Source organism: Blennius ocellaris, assembly GCF_963422515.1.
Source record: "Blennius ocellaris genome assembly, chromosome: 14".
Classification (NCBI taxonomy): domain Eukaryota; kingdom Metazoa; phylum Chordata; class Actinopteri; order Blenniiformes; family Blenniidae; genus Blennius; species Blennius ocellaris.
Genome location: NC_137663.1, coordinates 13,879,154 through 13,894,155, shown reverse-complemented (window position 1 = coordinate 13,894,155; position 15,002 = coordinate 13,879,154). Strand labels below are relative to the sequence as shown.

General features: G+C 40.2%; 1 protein-coding gene across 1 annotated transcript in view; it reads right to left on the bottom strand.

Moving 5' to 3' along the window:
• Positions 1 to 280: 280 nt before the first annotated feature.
• Positions 281 to 15,002, bottom strand: part of fat3b (FAT atypical cadherin 3b) — a gene marked incomplete at both ends in the record, with an annotated part of 65,564 nt that continues 50,842 nt past the window's right edge. Inside the window, 7 exons of the mRNA XM_080508781.1 lie at positions 281 to 1,032; positions 3,672 to 3,710; positions 3,993 to 4,052; positions 4,754 to 4,852; positions 10,019 to 10,274; positions 12,261 to 12,677; positions 13,773 to 13,929. Of these exons, the coding sequence (XP_080364907.1) occupies positions 281 to 1,032; positions 3,672 to 3,710; positions 3,993 to 4,052; positions 4,754 to 4,852; positions 10,019 to 10,274; positions 12,261 to 12,677; positions 13,773 to 13,929 (1,780 nt within the window). The remainder of the gene's footprint in view (positions 1,033 to 3,671; positions 3,711 to 3,992; positions 4,053 to 4,753; positions 4,853 to 10,018; positions 10,275 to 12,260; positions 12,678 to 13,772; positions 13,930 to 15,002) is intronic.

Here is a 15,002-nt window from a genome sequence, read left to right as displayed (position 1 = left end):
GAAGGCGTCTGGAGATCACATCTATTTCCTCTTATGTCTCCAGCTTATAAATGAGCCAAGGGATTGGCGTTGGATTAGAGTTTGTTTACACCAGGATAATAATGTGGGACAGTAAAAGTATATATGGTAATTTTCTTCTTCAATTATTTTTAGACAGTGGACCAGTTGTGTAGTATTAGAAATGTCAAGTATAATCAAAGAGGATCAGACTGTCTCTCTGAAACTTAAAAGGGGTAGGAGAAGGAGATAAAGGGATATTGTTTTTAACAGTCTGGTGTGTTCATTTGAATCCATCCCAACCTCCTGCGGGTTCAGATCCAGTAGAGGCTCTATTTGTTCGTGTGGCTCTCCTTGCTCGGAGTGACACCAGGTTCAGTAGTCTCTCTAACTCGTCTCCAGAACCGGTGAGATTGCTGGAGACGAGCCCTCCATGATCCTCCTCAGACTCCTGCCATTCCCCTGTCTGTAGATCCCATGCCCGGAGTGGAGGCAGAAGTTGTGCCGGGTGCAGATTGAGGCCTGGTGGGCTTGATGGGTATCCTTCGTAGGCCCGCCGAGTTGGAGGTAGGGTGTCATAAAGGCTCTCCCTGTCTTCATCTTGCTCTGGATCACGCCCAGAATCTTGGTATTCCTCATAAACAGGCGAGGAGCTGTCTTCGCAGCTGTCATGGTCCTGCAACTGTTTACGATCCCGGTGTAACCTCAGATCTCTGCTCCTGCCACCTGTGTGCTTTCCAACTGAGTCTTGTTTCCTTTTTTCTTCACTGTCTATGGCACATTTTCTCTCCCACTCACCAGACTGGTTCCTCTCCCACTGGAAAGCCCTCCTTGAGGGTTCCTGTCCCTGCTCGTGGCCATAGTCACCACTGTGGCCCATCACTCTGTAGTCCAGCTGGAGCGAGCGTGTGCTTCCGCCACGTCTGATGTTCTGCTGCGTGTCGCTGAGGTTGTAATGCGATCCTGCTTCTGGCAGACGCAGACGTGATGGAGACACCCAGCTTGAAGTCTGACAGGAAGACTCCCACCGGTATGCTGAAGACAAAAGCAGCATTAGACAATGAATATCTTCTCAAATGTGAAACAGTGACAAACAATATGTTTTCACTGAATGTAAATAAAATTGAGTTTTATACTCTCACTTAGGAGCCTGCAGGTATATTTCCTGGACAAACCTCTTGCTGCTGAACTACGAGAAGTCTGTAGATTTCACTTGACTATCTTAAGAGACAAACAGCCTTTTGGCATTTCACAGTGTGAGTAAGAGCAAGATTATCTGTTTAATAGATCAGTAAATGGCAAAAGGTGCCATATCAATAGATCAACTTCACTCCTAAAACAATAGAATCACAGCAATCTTATCTCCAGGGAGGCAAAGTGACAAGACATGAGTGAATATGCTTTTGTGTGTTAGCTGGAGGACTGATTTTCACAGTTACTCAGATCAGTGTAGATACCATCTCTGCCCTTGTAAAACCCCAAACAGAGGGTGCAGAGATATGGAATTTACTGCTTCCTATTAATCAAACTACCTTACATAAAAGTAAAAAAAAAGGTAAGCCAATTTTCATGGCATCAAAGAGAATCATGCATATTATCTGACTTGTGTTTGTTTCTATTTCTTTTCTCCTTAGTTTATTTTCTTGTGCTTATTATCTGATCCCTTGATCCGTTTTATTTTTGTCGAAAAGTGTTGCTTGTTAGCTGCGTATGGGACAGTGTGTGCATGTGCGAGTGCATGCTGCATTTTTGAGAGTGTGTATGTGATGCCGCGGGAGGCTCGTGAATGGCTTTGCTTCTCACTGTGTCACTATGGAGTTTTCTCTGTGTATTGTGGGATTTCTCCTGCGTGCCTACACTGTGTAATCACTCCATTTCTCATCTTGTATTTATTAATGTGCAAACACACTTCTTTTTTGGGGGGATTGCGGTTGCAGTTCATGCTGTTAAATGGACTGACACAGAACTCCCCGCTACCCTACAACTTCCAACAAACTACAGCATGCACGCTGCATAATTCATGGTTAGGTTAATGAGCTGTGAGTGAAAAAAATATCATATTGATGAAGTGAAAAAAGCCGGAGGGGTCACCCTCTGTGTGGGATGGAGAGTACACTTCATTAGTGTGCTGGAGAGCTCCAGCTCCTGGTATATAATGCATGACACATGTGTGGACGGAGGTATCTAATAGACAGCCATGCCAACAAATTAAATAAATAAATAAATAACTAAAGAAAATTGTAAGCTCCTACTGCCTTGTCATGCTGTGAAAATGTCTTTTTCTTTCTGAAGTACTATCAAATGAAGGGTTAAAGGGGGAAAAAGACAAATAAATGCTCTTACAATCCACAATGTACTCTTTGATGAACTCTACACAAATTTCATCTTTGCTCTGCAGGTGGCGGCTTGCTGTCAATAAGATGGAAAACAAAACAAATGGGACAAGAAACCTTTGATGATGAAATGCCCATAAGAACAAGTAAATGCAAATGAATTATACAGTTAAACCATTATGATGCAGAAGCAGTGGATAAGATGAGGATGAGGGTGGCATGCAGTCATTTGGCACAGCACTGACTTATACAAAGAGATGAAAGGAGACACAGATGAACATGCACACACACACACAATACTGGACATATTAAAAATATAATTTCTTTAACTCTGTGTCAGATAATGCCACTTGTACTTCAGTTGGTTGGCAGTGCCAAGAAAAGAAAACACAGCCTTGCTCTGGGTGAGTAACGGAGTGCTTTGTAGACCTAGTAAATTACATGCAACTGAGAACAAACAGACTTGGTAACTAAGAGCCAATTAATATTGATCGTAAGACTGTAGCATGAACAACAGACGGGGACGTAGGGATCTTTTAGGACAGGTGCAATTGGACCATGCCTCCTCTGATGTCTTTTTGAAGAAAACCATGCATTTAAAAAGATGGGAAAGCCAGTGTGATTTCAGACTGTGATGATGCCCCATTTAGAGTGACCCCCCCCCCAAAAAAAAGTCAGTGTAAGTGTAAGCTGCCTCTTCCTCTGCTGCTCTGTGCAGATGCGAGGCTTGGCTCAAAGTGCCCCTAAAACCCACTGAGACCCGCAAGGCGAGGGTGAAAGCTTTGCTTTCCTGGGAGTGATGACTACTGCACCTCATTAAAGCATCATCATAATTCTAATTATTTTAATTAACCACACACTAGAATATAGTACATAATATACTTTGACCCAGTGTGTTTATTTTATCATAGAGAGATGTTGGAATGATGCAGTGTTTGTATAAAATCCTCAAGTTGTAGTATAACTCTGTTGTTTTTGTATGAATGCTTTCTCACAGTCTGATTTCACATATGGCCAAAATCCACAACAATGCCTGTGACCTGTTTGTACTGTTTTGATAGAATCAAAATAGAAAAGCTATCAGAAACCCTCCACAGGGATTTGTCTAGCTATGAGAAACCCCTGCACTGCATATATAACCAAGAACAGGAAGCCTACATTTATTTTCAAAATCTGAAAAAGAAAAGGAATAGTAATGGAAATCTCTACTCTATAGGGTATGCTAGATAATAATGTAAAGAATATAAAAGGCTGGGGTTTCAGGAGCCAAAGTTTGAGATATAAAGTCAAAGAGAAGGTGAGTTAATAAGATGTTTTTCAGTTGCTTTGCATCTCGCTCACCAGGGCTGCTCCGATGCTGTTCTTTGTCCATGTTTGACACTACAAAGGGAGAGAGGAAGCTAAAGTCAGAGAAAGACTGAGACAAACAACACAGAAACCAAAGGGGGAAATTGAAACAGAGAGAGATCCAGTGTCAGAAACTAACAAAGTATTAGAAATCTAAGCAGGACGGTTTATTGTTAATAAGAACGGGGATTGAACAGCAAAGGCTCGGCTGCATTCAGCACATTGTATCTTTGTGCTCCTCCACTGAACACACTTTGACATCAGAAGACAGACACAAAGGAGATAAAGGAGTTAACAGAAGATGTTCTTTCATACCTTCACTTTCAATATCATCAACAGCATCATTGACTAGACGTATGACTGTCACTATGGAAGCTAGAGGGAACACAGAAAAAAAAAAGGTGAGGCGAACAGGAACAATGTCAATGCATCGATGAATAGAGTAGAGTTTCATTTGCAGAGTGTGACGGTGATGATATGGAGGATGTATATGACCGTGCACGTGTTGAGAACATATCAGAGACGTGTTAGTCTCTGAAACACGTTTGTGTGTGTGTGTGCTTGCGCATGTGTGCGCGTGTGTGCCTGTGTTTGTGTGGGAGTGGGTAGAAACACAAAGGCTACTTTCTGTGCAGCTACACTAATTAGACAGGAAGAAGAAAAAAAACATTGACATGGATTTGCTGTCTAAAGAACACAACCCCACATACACATGCACGCACGGATGATCATTAGGGTGTTTGACTTCCACTCGCTTATACTTAGCCAAGGAAAGATCAATGGCAATAAGTTATCTGGGAAAGAAAAGAAGCACCCTACACAATTCAAGAAAGTTTTATTTAAAGGATTACTTCCTTTCACGGCAAACCTATACATTACTTTTGATGTATGGATCCGGTCGCCTGAAGGTAGCTTCCAAGAAGCATTTCCACTGATTTATTGTCTGCTCGTTTTTCAGTATGTTATAATAATTAATTCCCTTTTATTAAAGTAACAGCATCCAGGCAGTGTTATCTTCAGCAGTGGTTTACAGCATTTCGTTCTGCAAGGGATATTCTGAGGAGTTCGAGCCGTACCGTTGTCGTCAAAAGACTCAGAGGTGTAGGAGCTGAGAGACTGTTCCTCACAGGTGGAGTCTGAGAGACACGGCACCTCGTCCATCAGCTCCGCAGCTTCTAGAAAGCAAACACAAAAGTTCCGTTAATAGTAAGATATTCCATTTAAAGTTAAGCTGATACGTGTTTGAAGAGTCTCAGTCGTCTTAGTCATGGTCGATCTCACTACAGAATGGGCTGAACTGAACTTGCTCCAGATTTGTCCTGGTCGAGTCATTCGTCTTTAGGGTGCAGTTTAAAGTCAGTAAATTAGAACTGATGAAGTGTTTTGGATGAATGTAAATTCAGAAATGTAGGACGTTCAGATTTTTATGTTTATCTTAATTCAATACAGATTTCCACATGAACACGTTTCCAATCTTTTACTTTAGCAAGTACAAAGCTCCGGAAGTCTGAGTTATCGAAATTGAGTTGACATTTTACAAAGTTTCAGTCGTCTTAATACCCTCCTCAGTGACTCAGACAGCTGAAGCTTCAAATTAACTTTGGTTATTCAAAATGAGGATATCTCCCAAAGCGGTCATTTCACAACGAAGATGGATTGATGAGTCTGCCAAAACCATATTAAGTGAGCTCATGGGAAATAAATCTGAACTGAAATATGTCCACCGAGTCACACTCCCAATTGTCCATTCATTTTCTTTCTAACTGACTAGCTGACAGCAAGTGTGGTGCCTAAAACTGTCACTCACATATAGAAATCAGCCATAACTTTATGACCATTGATACTGTGTGGGTCCCTCTTTTGGAGCACCATATGCAACAAATTGCATGAATTTGCAGTAGTTTCTCTCAGAACCAGCACAAAGTTCTCCAGCAGTTTGAGTTGAAGTAGCTTGTCTGTTGGCTCACACAGCCTGACCACTACCAACGTGCAGCAAGGAGTCAATGCCTTCACGCACGCTCACTGCTTCCCCTTCCTTGGCCTACTTTTGATAGATACTCACCTCTGGCACCAGAATTTTCTCGCTTAGTCATTGTCAAATGGTGTCAAAATGTCCTCCTGACCATTTTTCCTGCTTCTAGATGTATTTAGTATGGCTCAGCATTTAGAGATGCTGCTATTATTATGGTGAGGCGGGGGTTTCTCTGATGGAAATTAGTTCATGATGCAAACTGTTGATATTTAAAATAACAAATATTTTACAACACATTTTGAATGGAATTATTTCATCCCTCAAAGCCTGCAAGTTACCGCTTTGGAGTATTCATATTAAAAAAAAAAAAAAAAAAAGCTCCTCATCTCCTCAGTTCAGGCTGTCTGCGCCATCAGGAGGTGGCAATGAGGGAGAGGGCTTCAAGTTGGTGCATCCAAAGAACAGTTTCTTGTGGCAAGAGAAAAACCCCCAAAGTGAGTCTCAGGACATTTCATACTTCACAAGAAACTCAAGCGCAGAACTGTACACAATGTTCTGGCGGCTGCTTTCTATGGATTCCCAGTCATTTGTTTGGAATGTAGATTTATGTGCTTTCTCACTGCTTCAGACAGCTGCCCTTAAAAAAAAACAACCCAATTGATTAATATGTTCATGCTTGTGTAAGAGTGGCAATTTCCACTTTTCTGCATTAATTGCGCCCACTTTAATTTTCTGACCAATCGCATGTTTTTTGTCAGACAACACACGAGAACAAAGAGAACGTGTCAAGAACAAACCATCCTTCTCTCTTCACAGTCCCCGGAGAGAGAACAAATGTCTCTGTTCTTGTGAAGTATGTATAGACGTTGACTCCTCGAAACAACATGTGGATGGCAACAACACATCTCAAAGTAGAACAAATCACATGACAAAGTTCATCTACTGCACTGTGGCGACTGAGGTGAATGTGGCTTAATGAAACATGAGAAGCTGTTGCTTCTGAGGCTGTATTTGAAGTAACAAAACTGACATTTTCTCTTTGAAAGAGTCGGATGAAATTTCTTTTGCTGGCCTTAAGATCTCGAGGCCCCTTTAAACCAGCGTGCCTGCAGAGTCCTCAAGAATCTGTGTGATCTCTGACTCTGTTTTTCTTCCTTGAGACGTTATTTGGGTGGTTGGATCCTTTCAGATCACTCAAAATAGCCTCCGAGTGATTGTTTATCAAAGCACAGCAAGAGGGGCAGAGCAGGTGTTTGGGTGTCACAATAACTTTAGATAATGGCATGTGGTGGTGAAAACCGCCTGAAACACATCCTGTGAAGCCATGTGAGGGCTACGATGCCATACCTAATGGTCTAATCCAGCTGCAATAAAATGCCTAGTTTCACCCTATTGCTCAAAAAGTGGAAAATATATAGAAAACCGACAAAGCAGAAATCATGAGCTCGAAAAAAAACTTCACTTGCAAAAAGAAAAAGGTAAGAAATGAAAGGTGGCAGGTTTAGTGATGTGAAGTGAAGTAACTTTTAGCAAACTCCTGGCAGTGCAGATACTGTATGTGTTGCCTCAGATTGATGAGAGTGATTGAAAAAATACAAACAAACCTAAAAGTAGAAAACTGCTGGAAGGAATTTTACTGTCTGTCTTGCTGAATCGCCTTAAACTTTGTAACAGTCATGCAAGGAAAGTAATATTGGTTCGCATTAAATATAAATGATTGTTTGTTTTCATCATATATTACATCATCTATCTTCTGTATCGCATTATCCAACATGGAGTCACAGGACAGAGGATGCACTTAAACTCACACCTACGATAACCAAGAACATACTAATTCACACAAAAAAAGACCCCCAATCTTGGACTCAAGTCAAGGAAAACAGCTGTGGGGTGAGCTAGCAACCACTATACAACTGTCCGTGCTTAATCAGATATTCCATCCACTCATCGTCGGTGCTGCTTCATGCAGCCTCGGTTGCGAATGTGTATTTGTGTGTAGTTGTGTGTCTCTGGGTGTTTGGCCTGGATGGATGGATGGGTGGATGAATTGGTGTGTTGGATATTGTCAAACAAAATAAGGAACAAGTCAAAAAATTAATTCTTATTTTGTCAGTGCTTGTAAATTATTCTAGATACACAAAAAGAGATTTTGTCCAAGAAACGATGAATAAATGTGAAGTCACACATTTGAAATGCACCAATGGTGGGTTTTTTGGGAAGTTTTCAGAAATCAGTTAATCGTCCAATCAGTGTGTGTTGTTTCCTGCTCTTTCAACTGCACCCTTCATTAGATTGCTTTTCTGTGATTCTCAGTGTGCCTTGAATAAGTTTAGTCACTATTTGTTGTTTCTCTTTCGATGTACCCACTTATTTGTCTTGATTGTTGGATTTTCTAAGATACAAAATCTTCAATTTCATGCTTCCCACAGTGCATTATTTGATTGGATTTTCTGGCCTTGGTCCACCTTATAAGCAAAGCTGTTCCACGTCCATGAGGGTCAACATGTCCCGACATCAAGTTTAGCTTTCTACGTTGGAGTCGCACGGTTACAATTCAGTGCATTCAGAACAAGTGAAATGTTCCTGTGGGGATGTGAGCAGTAAAACAGTGCCATCAATCAAACTAAATAAGGAGGGCCGAGAGCAACCACCATGTAATTCAGCATGCTGACCCTATATTTCGTCGTTTTTTTTTTTCCTTTCCCTCACACCCACTTGTGTCTCATAGTGCTCAACATTGTGCAGTCATGCCAGCGTTAACTTCACTTGTAATATTTAATCTCACACCCTTCTAAGCCATATTCTCTAACTAGTCCTAAGTTTTATATTTCATTAATCATTTTTATAAGCAGTAAATCCTCATTTAGTAACTAACATTTGTCATGAGAACCAAAATCGAAACATATTTCTACAAAACACTCAATTAAGGTCAAATTAATTAATGTTTATACAATTCATTGCTTAGTAAAATGTCTAGTTTGGCACTGCTTTGTTTATTTATTTATTTTTTTTTTTTTCCATTTCGGCCAGTGTATACCATTTTAATTGAAATGCTTATCATTAACACTAAGACACACACAAGTCCAATCCTAACTCCCACTTGTTTTAAGACGGATTTCTGTTGACCAACAAAAACATCTTAACAAATTGCTTTCCATGATTGTCACAGAAATATTTCTGTCTGAACTGGCACTCGTTGAAAGAGTTCACTCTGTGAAACATCTTGTATTTTGGAACACAGTTGCCAAAACCGAGCAATACAGCCTCTGATTTGTTCTCAGTATTTTCCAAGTATTTAATTATTTATTGCATTTTATTTATTCATACTAGTTCTGCTCGTGATAGAAAATGACCAGTATGCTCCCTTGTCAGTTGGTATTTCACTTGTTGAGATGTGACCGTGTACTAAATCGGTCATTCTTGTGTGTTTAGGGGTTTGCTGTTGTATAAATCACTTAATAAACTGTTTCCAATTGATTGGCTAAACTGGCACTTAACACATGAGTCATTAACACAATAATTTCAACATTAGCTTGCTGTAAGATTAATTACGTCGTAGTTAATGAACTGTGGTTGTTACTGTGAGCACCGAAGGGACTAAGTGCGAGTCCTTATTTCTGCATACACTCAGCAGGGGAGCAAAAAAATAAAATAACCTATTCCCCATTACCACAGGAAGGAATCGATAATTAACAGGCAGGAAGTCCCCTCTGCAAGCTGTATTATTCAAACAACAGATTGGATAGACAATCGAACGGACGTCTTACCTTCGCGATGAAATGCATTGCTCTCATTTCATTGACTGAGCAGAAAGTGTGAACAGTAGACTTGTTGACAGAGCTGGCGGTGAATTAATGAGCTTGTGGTTGACGAAGGTACATAAACCTTGGCCAAAAATAGGGGGGGAAACTTGGCAGAAAAGTTCACTATCTCTGTTTGGAAGTTCTCCAGTGACTGGGAGTTTGACGTAACTTTTTTGAGCAAAAGTAGGACAAGATATCAGTTCTGGCTGATTACCCTGACCATCCAAACAGAAGTGCAGATGTGAGGGAGCTATACCAATACAGGAGGACATCTTTGGAAATAACAGGAATAGTTTCCCAGGAAATAAATGATAAAGCTGAATTGAAACGACAGAAAAATATAAATATTACTTTATAAGTGCTCCTGCTTACTGTGGGCCATTTTCTTTGATGTGTGTGATCAAAAGGCATAGATCACTGTGAAATAAGCTCGCTCAGTGAAGATGATGGTATGGCTCCAACACAATGAGTTCATGGCCTTTGTACTCGTTGCCTTTTTGATCAGTTTAGAACTGGCGCGTGCGTGTGAGTGTTGCATCTGTGCATGAACGCTGTCGCAGTCTCACCCTGTGGACTGTTATCTCTCTGTGTTCTCTCCAGCTCAAAAGCTCTCTGCCCCCACTCTTCCTCCCTCTCGTCCCTGGGCCTCTCCAAGCCTTTCTCCCTCACTTCTTCACCCTCCCAGGACACTTTGTGGGCAGGACTGTGCTCCGAGCGAGCGGCTGAAGCCGAGGGCAGGTTGGGCGCCACGCTGCACACGGCGATACCCCTCCTGTTCGTCACCCCACGGATATTGGACATGTCTGAGAGGAAGCTGCTCATCTGTAAGGATGAAAGAAAATACTCGTTTTAAAGCTAATTAAAAGTCTATAAAACCAACAATGAAACTGTCCTACTAAGAAATCTGTATTTCCAAGGGGAGAAACACCTCGTCTCCACAGACCACCTTCTTTTGCATAATAATTTTAATTTAAGGGGGTTTATAAAATTAAGTTATTGAAGTTTGAAGCGACTTTCCTTGCAGGCTGAACAAAACTCATAGTGTGTTTTGACATCCAAATAAAGCAGGACTGTCAACTCTCTACTATCAATACTTATTTATACTATACCTTTAAACACTAATGCTATTTCTGAAGGCCAGGCTTCCCAATTTCTCTCCACATTAAAATAAACCAGGGTATTGCATGGGCTTAGGGACACATAGAGCCTTTTTGCTGTTTCTGAATTAAAGCGAAATTCCGAATCAAAAGAACTTGCGTGTATAATAGTGTATTTCTATTGAGCCAAAATGAGTATAACTTGCTCTTCACAGCAATACTTGTATATCTTGTTGCCTCTTTAAACAAATTAAATTACAAGCCATGCATTAAAAGATATTATTGCTAGCAGATGTTGGGATTTATAGACAACAAAGAAAAAACATTTGCTAATGTGAGCAAATATTTCTGCATGCAACTGTTGCACCTGTTATTATTTTGCAAATCTTATTTATAGCTCTTTGTTTGTCTATATTACACTTATGCAAAATTTTGTTTTAATGATGGGTTTTTATTTATACAATTGTTAGTTTTCCAGTACACAATTTGTTTTTTTTAAACCTTTTTTACTCCTCAAAAATGACATGAAATCCATCCTCCACCATTGTTCCTCTGAAACATACCCTGTGTTGAAAAGTCATACCTTCTATTCATATACATGTATTTATTGTTGAAATACATCTTTCAGTTACACAGAGATCCATTGTTGTTGAAAATCTATTACAAAGTTGATATTCGGTACCGAATTCCTCCAGCGATATACACTATGTTATCAATCCCATCTTATTTGCTCAGCTGCAAGGAATTTCTACTGAAATACTAAAGTATACACATAAAACTTTTCTCCAGTGTCCAGCTATTAATCAGAATTTAGTGCATATTAAAAATAAAACACAATAATGCCCAACTACTTTAAGGAGCTGATGAAGCAATGACGTGTTTAATTAAATTGTCTTGTGTCTAAACCGTTTCTCAAATTGGTCTTCCATTGTTAGTTTGTTTATTTACAATATTTACAAACTGTGGCTTTACACTGCAAAAGATAGAATAATCTGCCCACTGTAAGTTATTGATTATGGCATCTCAACTTTATCACTGGTAACTGTCCTCACAGTGCTTGAGCGACGCCACTGGACTTCCTGCATGTGTTTCACGTAAAAAAGTTATTTAGTCTTAGAAGCAAAGTCCTACCATAGATACGCCTGCACTGTATTTTGTTTGGAGCAAGGCTCTGTAGCTTACATACTTTATCTTAGGAACACTGTGGTTGTTTGTCCCAAAGGCTGTTTGAAATAGAAAGAGTAATTACAGGAAGTACGATTCTGAGTCTCTTTCACATAATAAAAAGAACCATCCAAATTGCAGAAGCACAGCACCAACAAAAGGGGCCCAGGAGAGGGAAGTTGTGCTGTCACAGCATAAATATTGATATTTAGATATAAAATTGATTTTGCTAGGAATTTTCATTCTTGTAGCTTCATAATAAATGTTGTTCTTATCTTAAAGGCTGTAGGACACTTACATGATACAATGCCCGCCGAGTGATCATAATAATTGTTTTGCTCACAGATCCTGTCAACCATGTCTTTTGGAGGCAAAACGAAAACACTGCTGGAATATTCAATGTTGCAGTATTTCCTACTTTTATAACTCTCTGCTCGTGAAACGGCTTTGGCAGTTTCCTTCCAGCCCAGTGAGGTGATCATATCGTGTTGTGATATAAGAGGCAAGGAATTAATTATAATACAATGTCGATGCGCTTCGTACACACCTGACTGCCCTCGCTGGAAGTGGTCCTGTCTCCATCTCCACTCCTCATACACGGGTTGCTGATTCCTCCTGGTAGTGGGGAGTGGGCAGTTGGACGCACCATAACCTGGGGCGGACCCCCGGTGCTGCCCCCCACTTCACCGTACGTACCCGTTGGCCCCGGTGAACCTGACAGTCGCACGGCCTTAAACTCAATCCCCTCTGCTCCCATGCCAGTCTTGCGCAGCATGTAACTCGTTTCTGTGGAAATTGCTGAGATGCCCATCATAGCCTGAGTGCCTGGGCCTGGGTCTGACTCTTTCCTGAACTTGATTTTTTTCCGAAAGGCGATGAAGAGTATGAGGAGGAAAATAATGACAAAGCCAAGGACCCCGATGCCAATTATCTCTCCCGGTCCAACGTACGACAAAGGCTCAGCCTGGGTAAGAGAAAAAAAAAAAAAAAGAAAGAAAAGCATCGAGAAGGCATGTCTTCTATCCTGAGTGTGAAAATGCATACTATATCACAGCCAGAAGGAAGCACATGAAGTCCAGGCCTAGGTATTTTCTTAATTAGGATTCTCTTTCATTCAAACAATCTCACACTTGCACAAACTTGGCCAAGTGTTAGCATGACAAATTTAAAATGAACGAATGTTAAGGTGCAAGTGTGGTAAGATTCCTTTTAAGTCAAGTTGGTCAGGCTGCCGAATGGGAGTAATAGTATGTATTCATGCTTGTTCAGAGTCGATGTAGGCAGTGCATCGAGCCTTTCACCTACAAATCTTTGTAACCCGTGTTGAAAATGCAACAGGCTTAGTAATATATCGGAAGGAAGGGCATCTTTTGATTGATAAAATGAATTTAAATTTGTTGGTGTAAGCCTGAATAATAGAGTGTTGGATACATTAGCATTTTTCATCTACTCACAACTGTGAATTATTGCAATGACACCTCTGATCCTGCTGTGCACAGGAAATGATTAATACCAATGTCCCCTTTTTTAAATTAGACAAATGACGATTACTAAGCTTCAGTAAAGTCAACTTTTTCATTTCCAGGAAAACATGTGTTATAATTTTGTCCAGTATTTCAGAAAAATGGACACTTTAATTGCAAAAATGGTCCTGGTGATTTTGCAAAGTGTAGTTACTAATCTGTTCATTGCATTAGTCTTAGGGGGATTACTGAATGCACCTTGCTTATTAGAATATGCAACATCATTTGTGTTCGCATGCTCAACACAAGTCACCACATAGTGCTCGATAAAAGTCAAGAGCGTAACAATTCAAATGGAAACTGTGATTTGCCCATTAGCACACTCTCATTCATCTACAGTCGAGACAAAGATACAAAGCAAGTGTGTTCGCATTCCAGGAGGATTCCGCACACTCAAAATTCTCAACAGCTCCAATCTATATATCAAGTCCAATTAGGTGTGGGCCCAAAGTACAATCCCCCCCCCCCCCTCCCAAAAAAAAAGTGTATCCCGTGAAGGCGCTGCAATAGAAAACCCGGTGGTGCTCACTGTTTACCTGCATGTCATCTCCCGGATCGCCAGGCATCTGATCGTCACAGAACTGACCCTCGTACCCATCTGAACAGTTACAGTAGAACGACCCAAATGTGTTGACACACGCTCCTCCGACTCCACAGCCATCCTGGTCACACTCATTCACATCCTCGTCACATCTGTAAAGGCACAGACAAATAAATTGATATGTATGAAGGCGGTGGAGATGATTTGTATCACAGTGAAAGGGGAGAGCCAAAGTGCATCAATGAGTTTAAAAGACAGAGAAAAGAAATATTTTTAAGATTATCTTTTCAGAGAGCTTTACTTTTGCTAAACAAGGGATTATCTCTGCAGATTCTTTTTAATCCGCATTTATGTTGTTCTACAATATGGATAAATCTCCAAATGTAAAAGCCTCAACACTTCTCTTGGATAAGGCTCAAACTCCTACTGAACAACATCAATGTGATTTTAGTCCACACACATACGTGCTCATCTCTGCTTGTCATTTCAAACACGGCGTCCTGCTGTGAGGGGGATAGAAAACACATGTCTCTCTTTTCAATTATTTTGTTCCCCGTGATATGACTTTCTAGAACATTTTGCAAGAGTTGGAATGACGAAAGAAGAAAAAGCACTTCACAGGATGCTTCAGTGTGCTTTGAATATTGTGAATTTTGCTTTCAACAATTAAGGAGGAGGAAAACATTTAATGCATTTCACCTTTTAAGACTTTAATCTGCTCAACAGTCACACCTTCTTGTGCATATTTAAGATAATCAGGACAACATAATTGACATAAAACATAGTGACATAAAATAGTAAGTTGCACATGCTGTTGTGAATTTATAATTAAGACGGTGTAAAATGATCATGTTTTTGATCAAATATTCTGCCCTGAAATCCATTTCTTTTAGGAATATATTTGCTTTACTTGATTGTTGTTTATGTAGAGTTTGCATGTTCTTTTGTTAATTTTTGACTGGTTACTTTGATTTTTTTCACACAGTCCAAAAGCAAATAAAGGTTAAGCGGACACTCGAATTGTAGAAAGTGGAAAGGAATTGAAAGAAACGGTATATAAGATGGTTGAAGTGATTATTGTTGGCTTGTTTCACTTGTCTGATAGTTCTTTCAACTTTACTGTTTAGTGAGAGGACTTTGTATCCCTTTTCAAGGTCATAGATAAAATCCAATCTAACTACGTAAAACGAGGTTTAACTAAGCTGTGCCAGTGTGAATTGTAGGG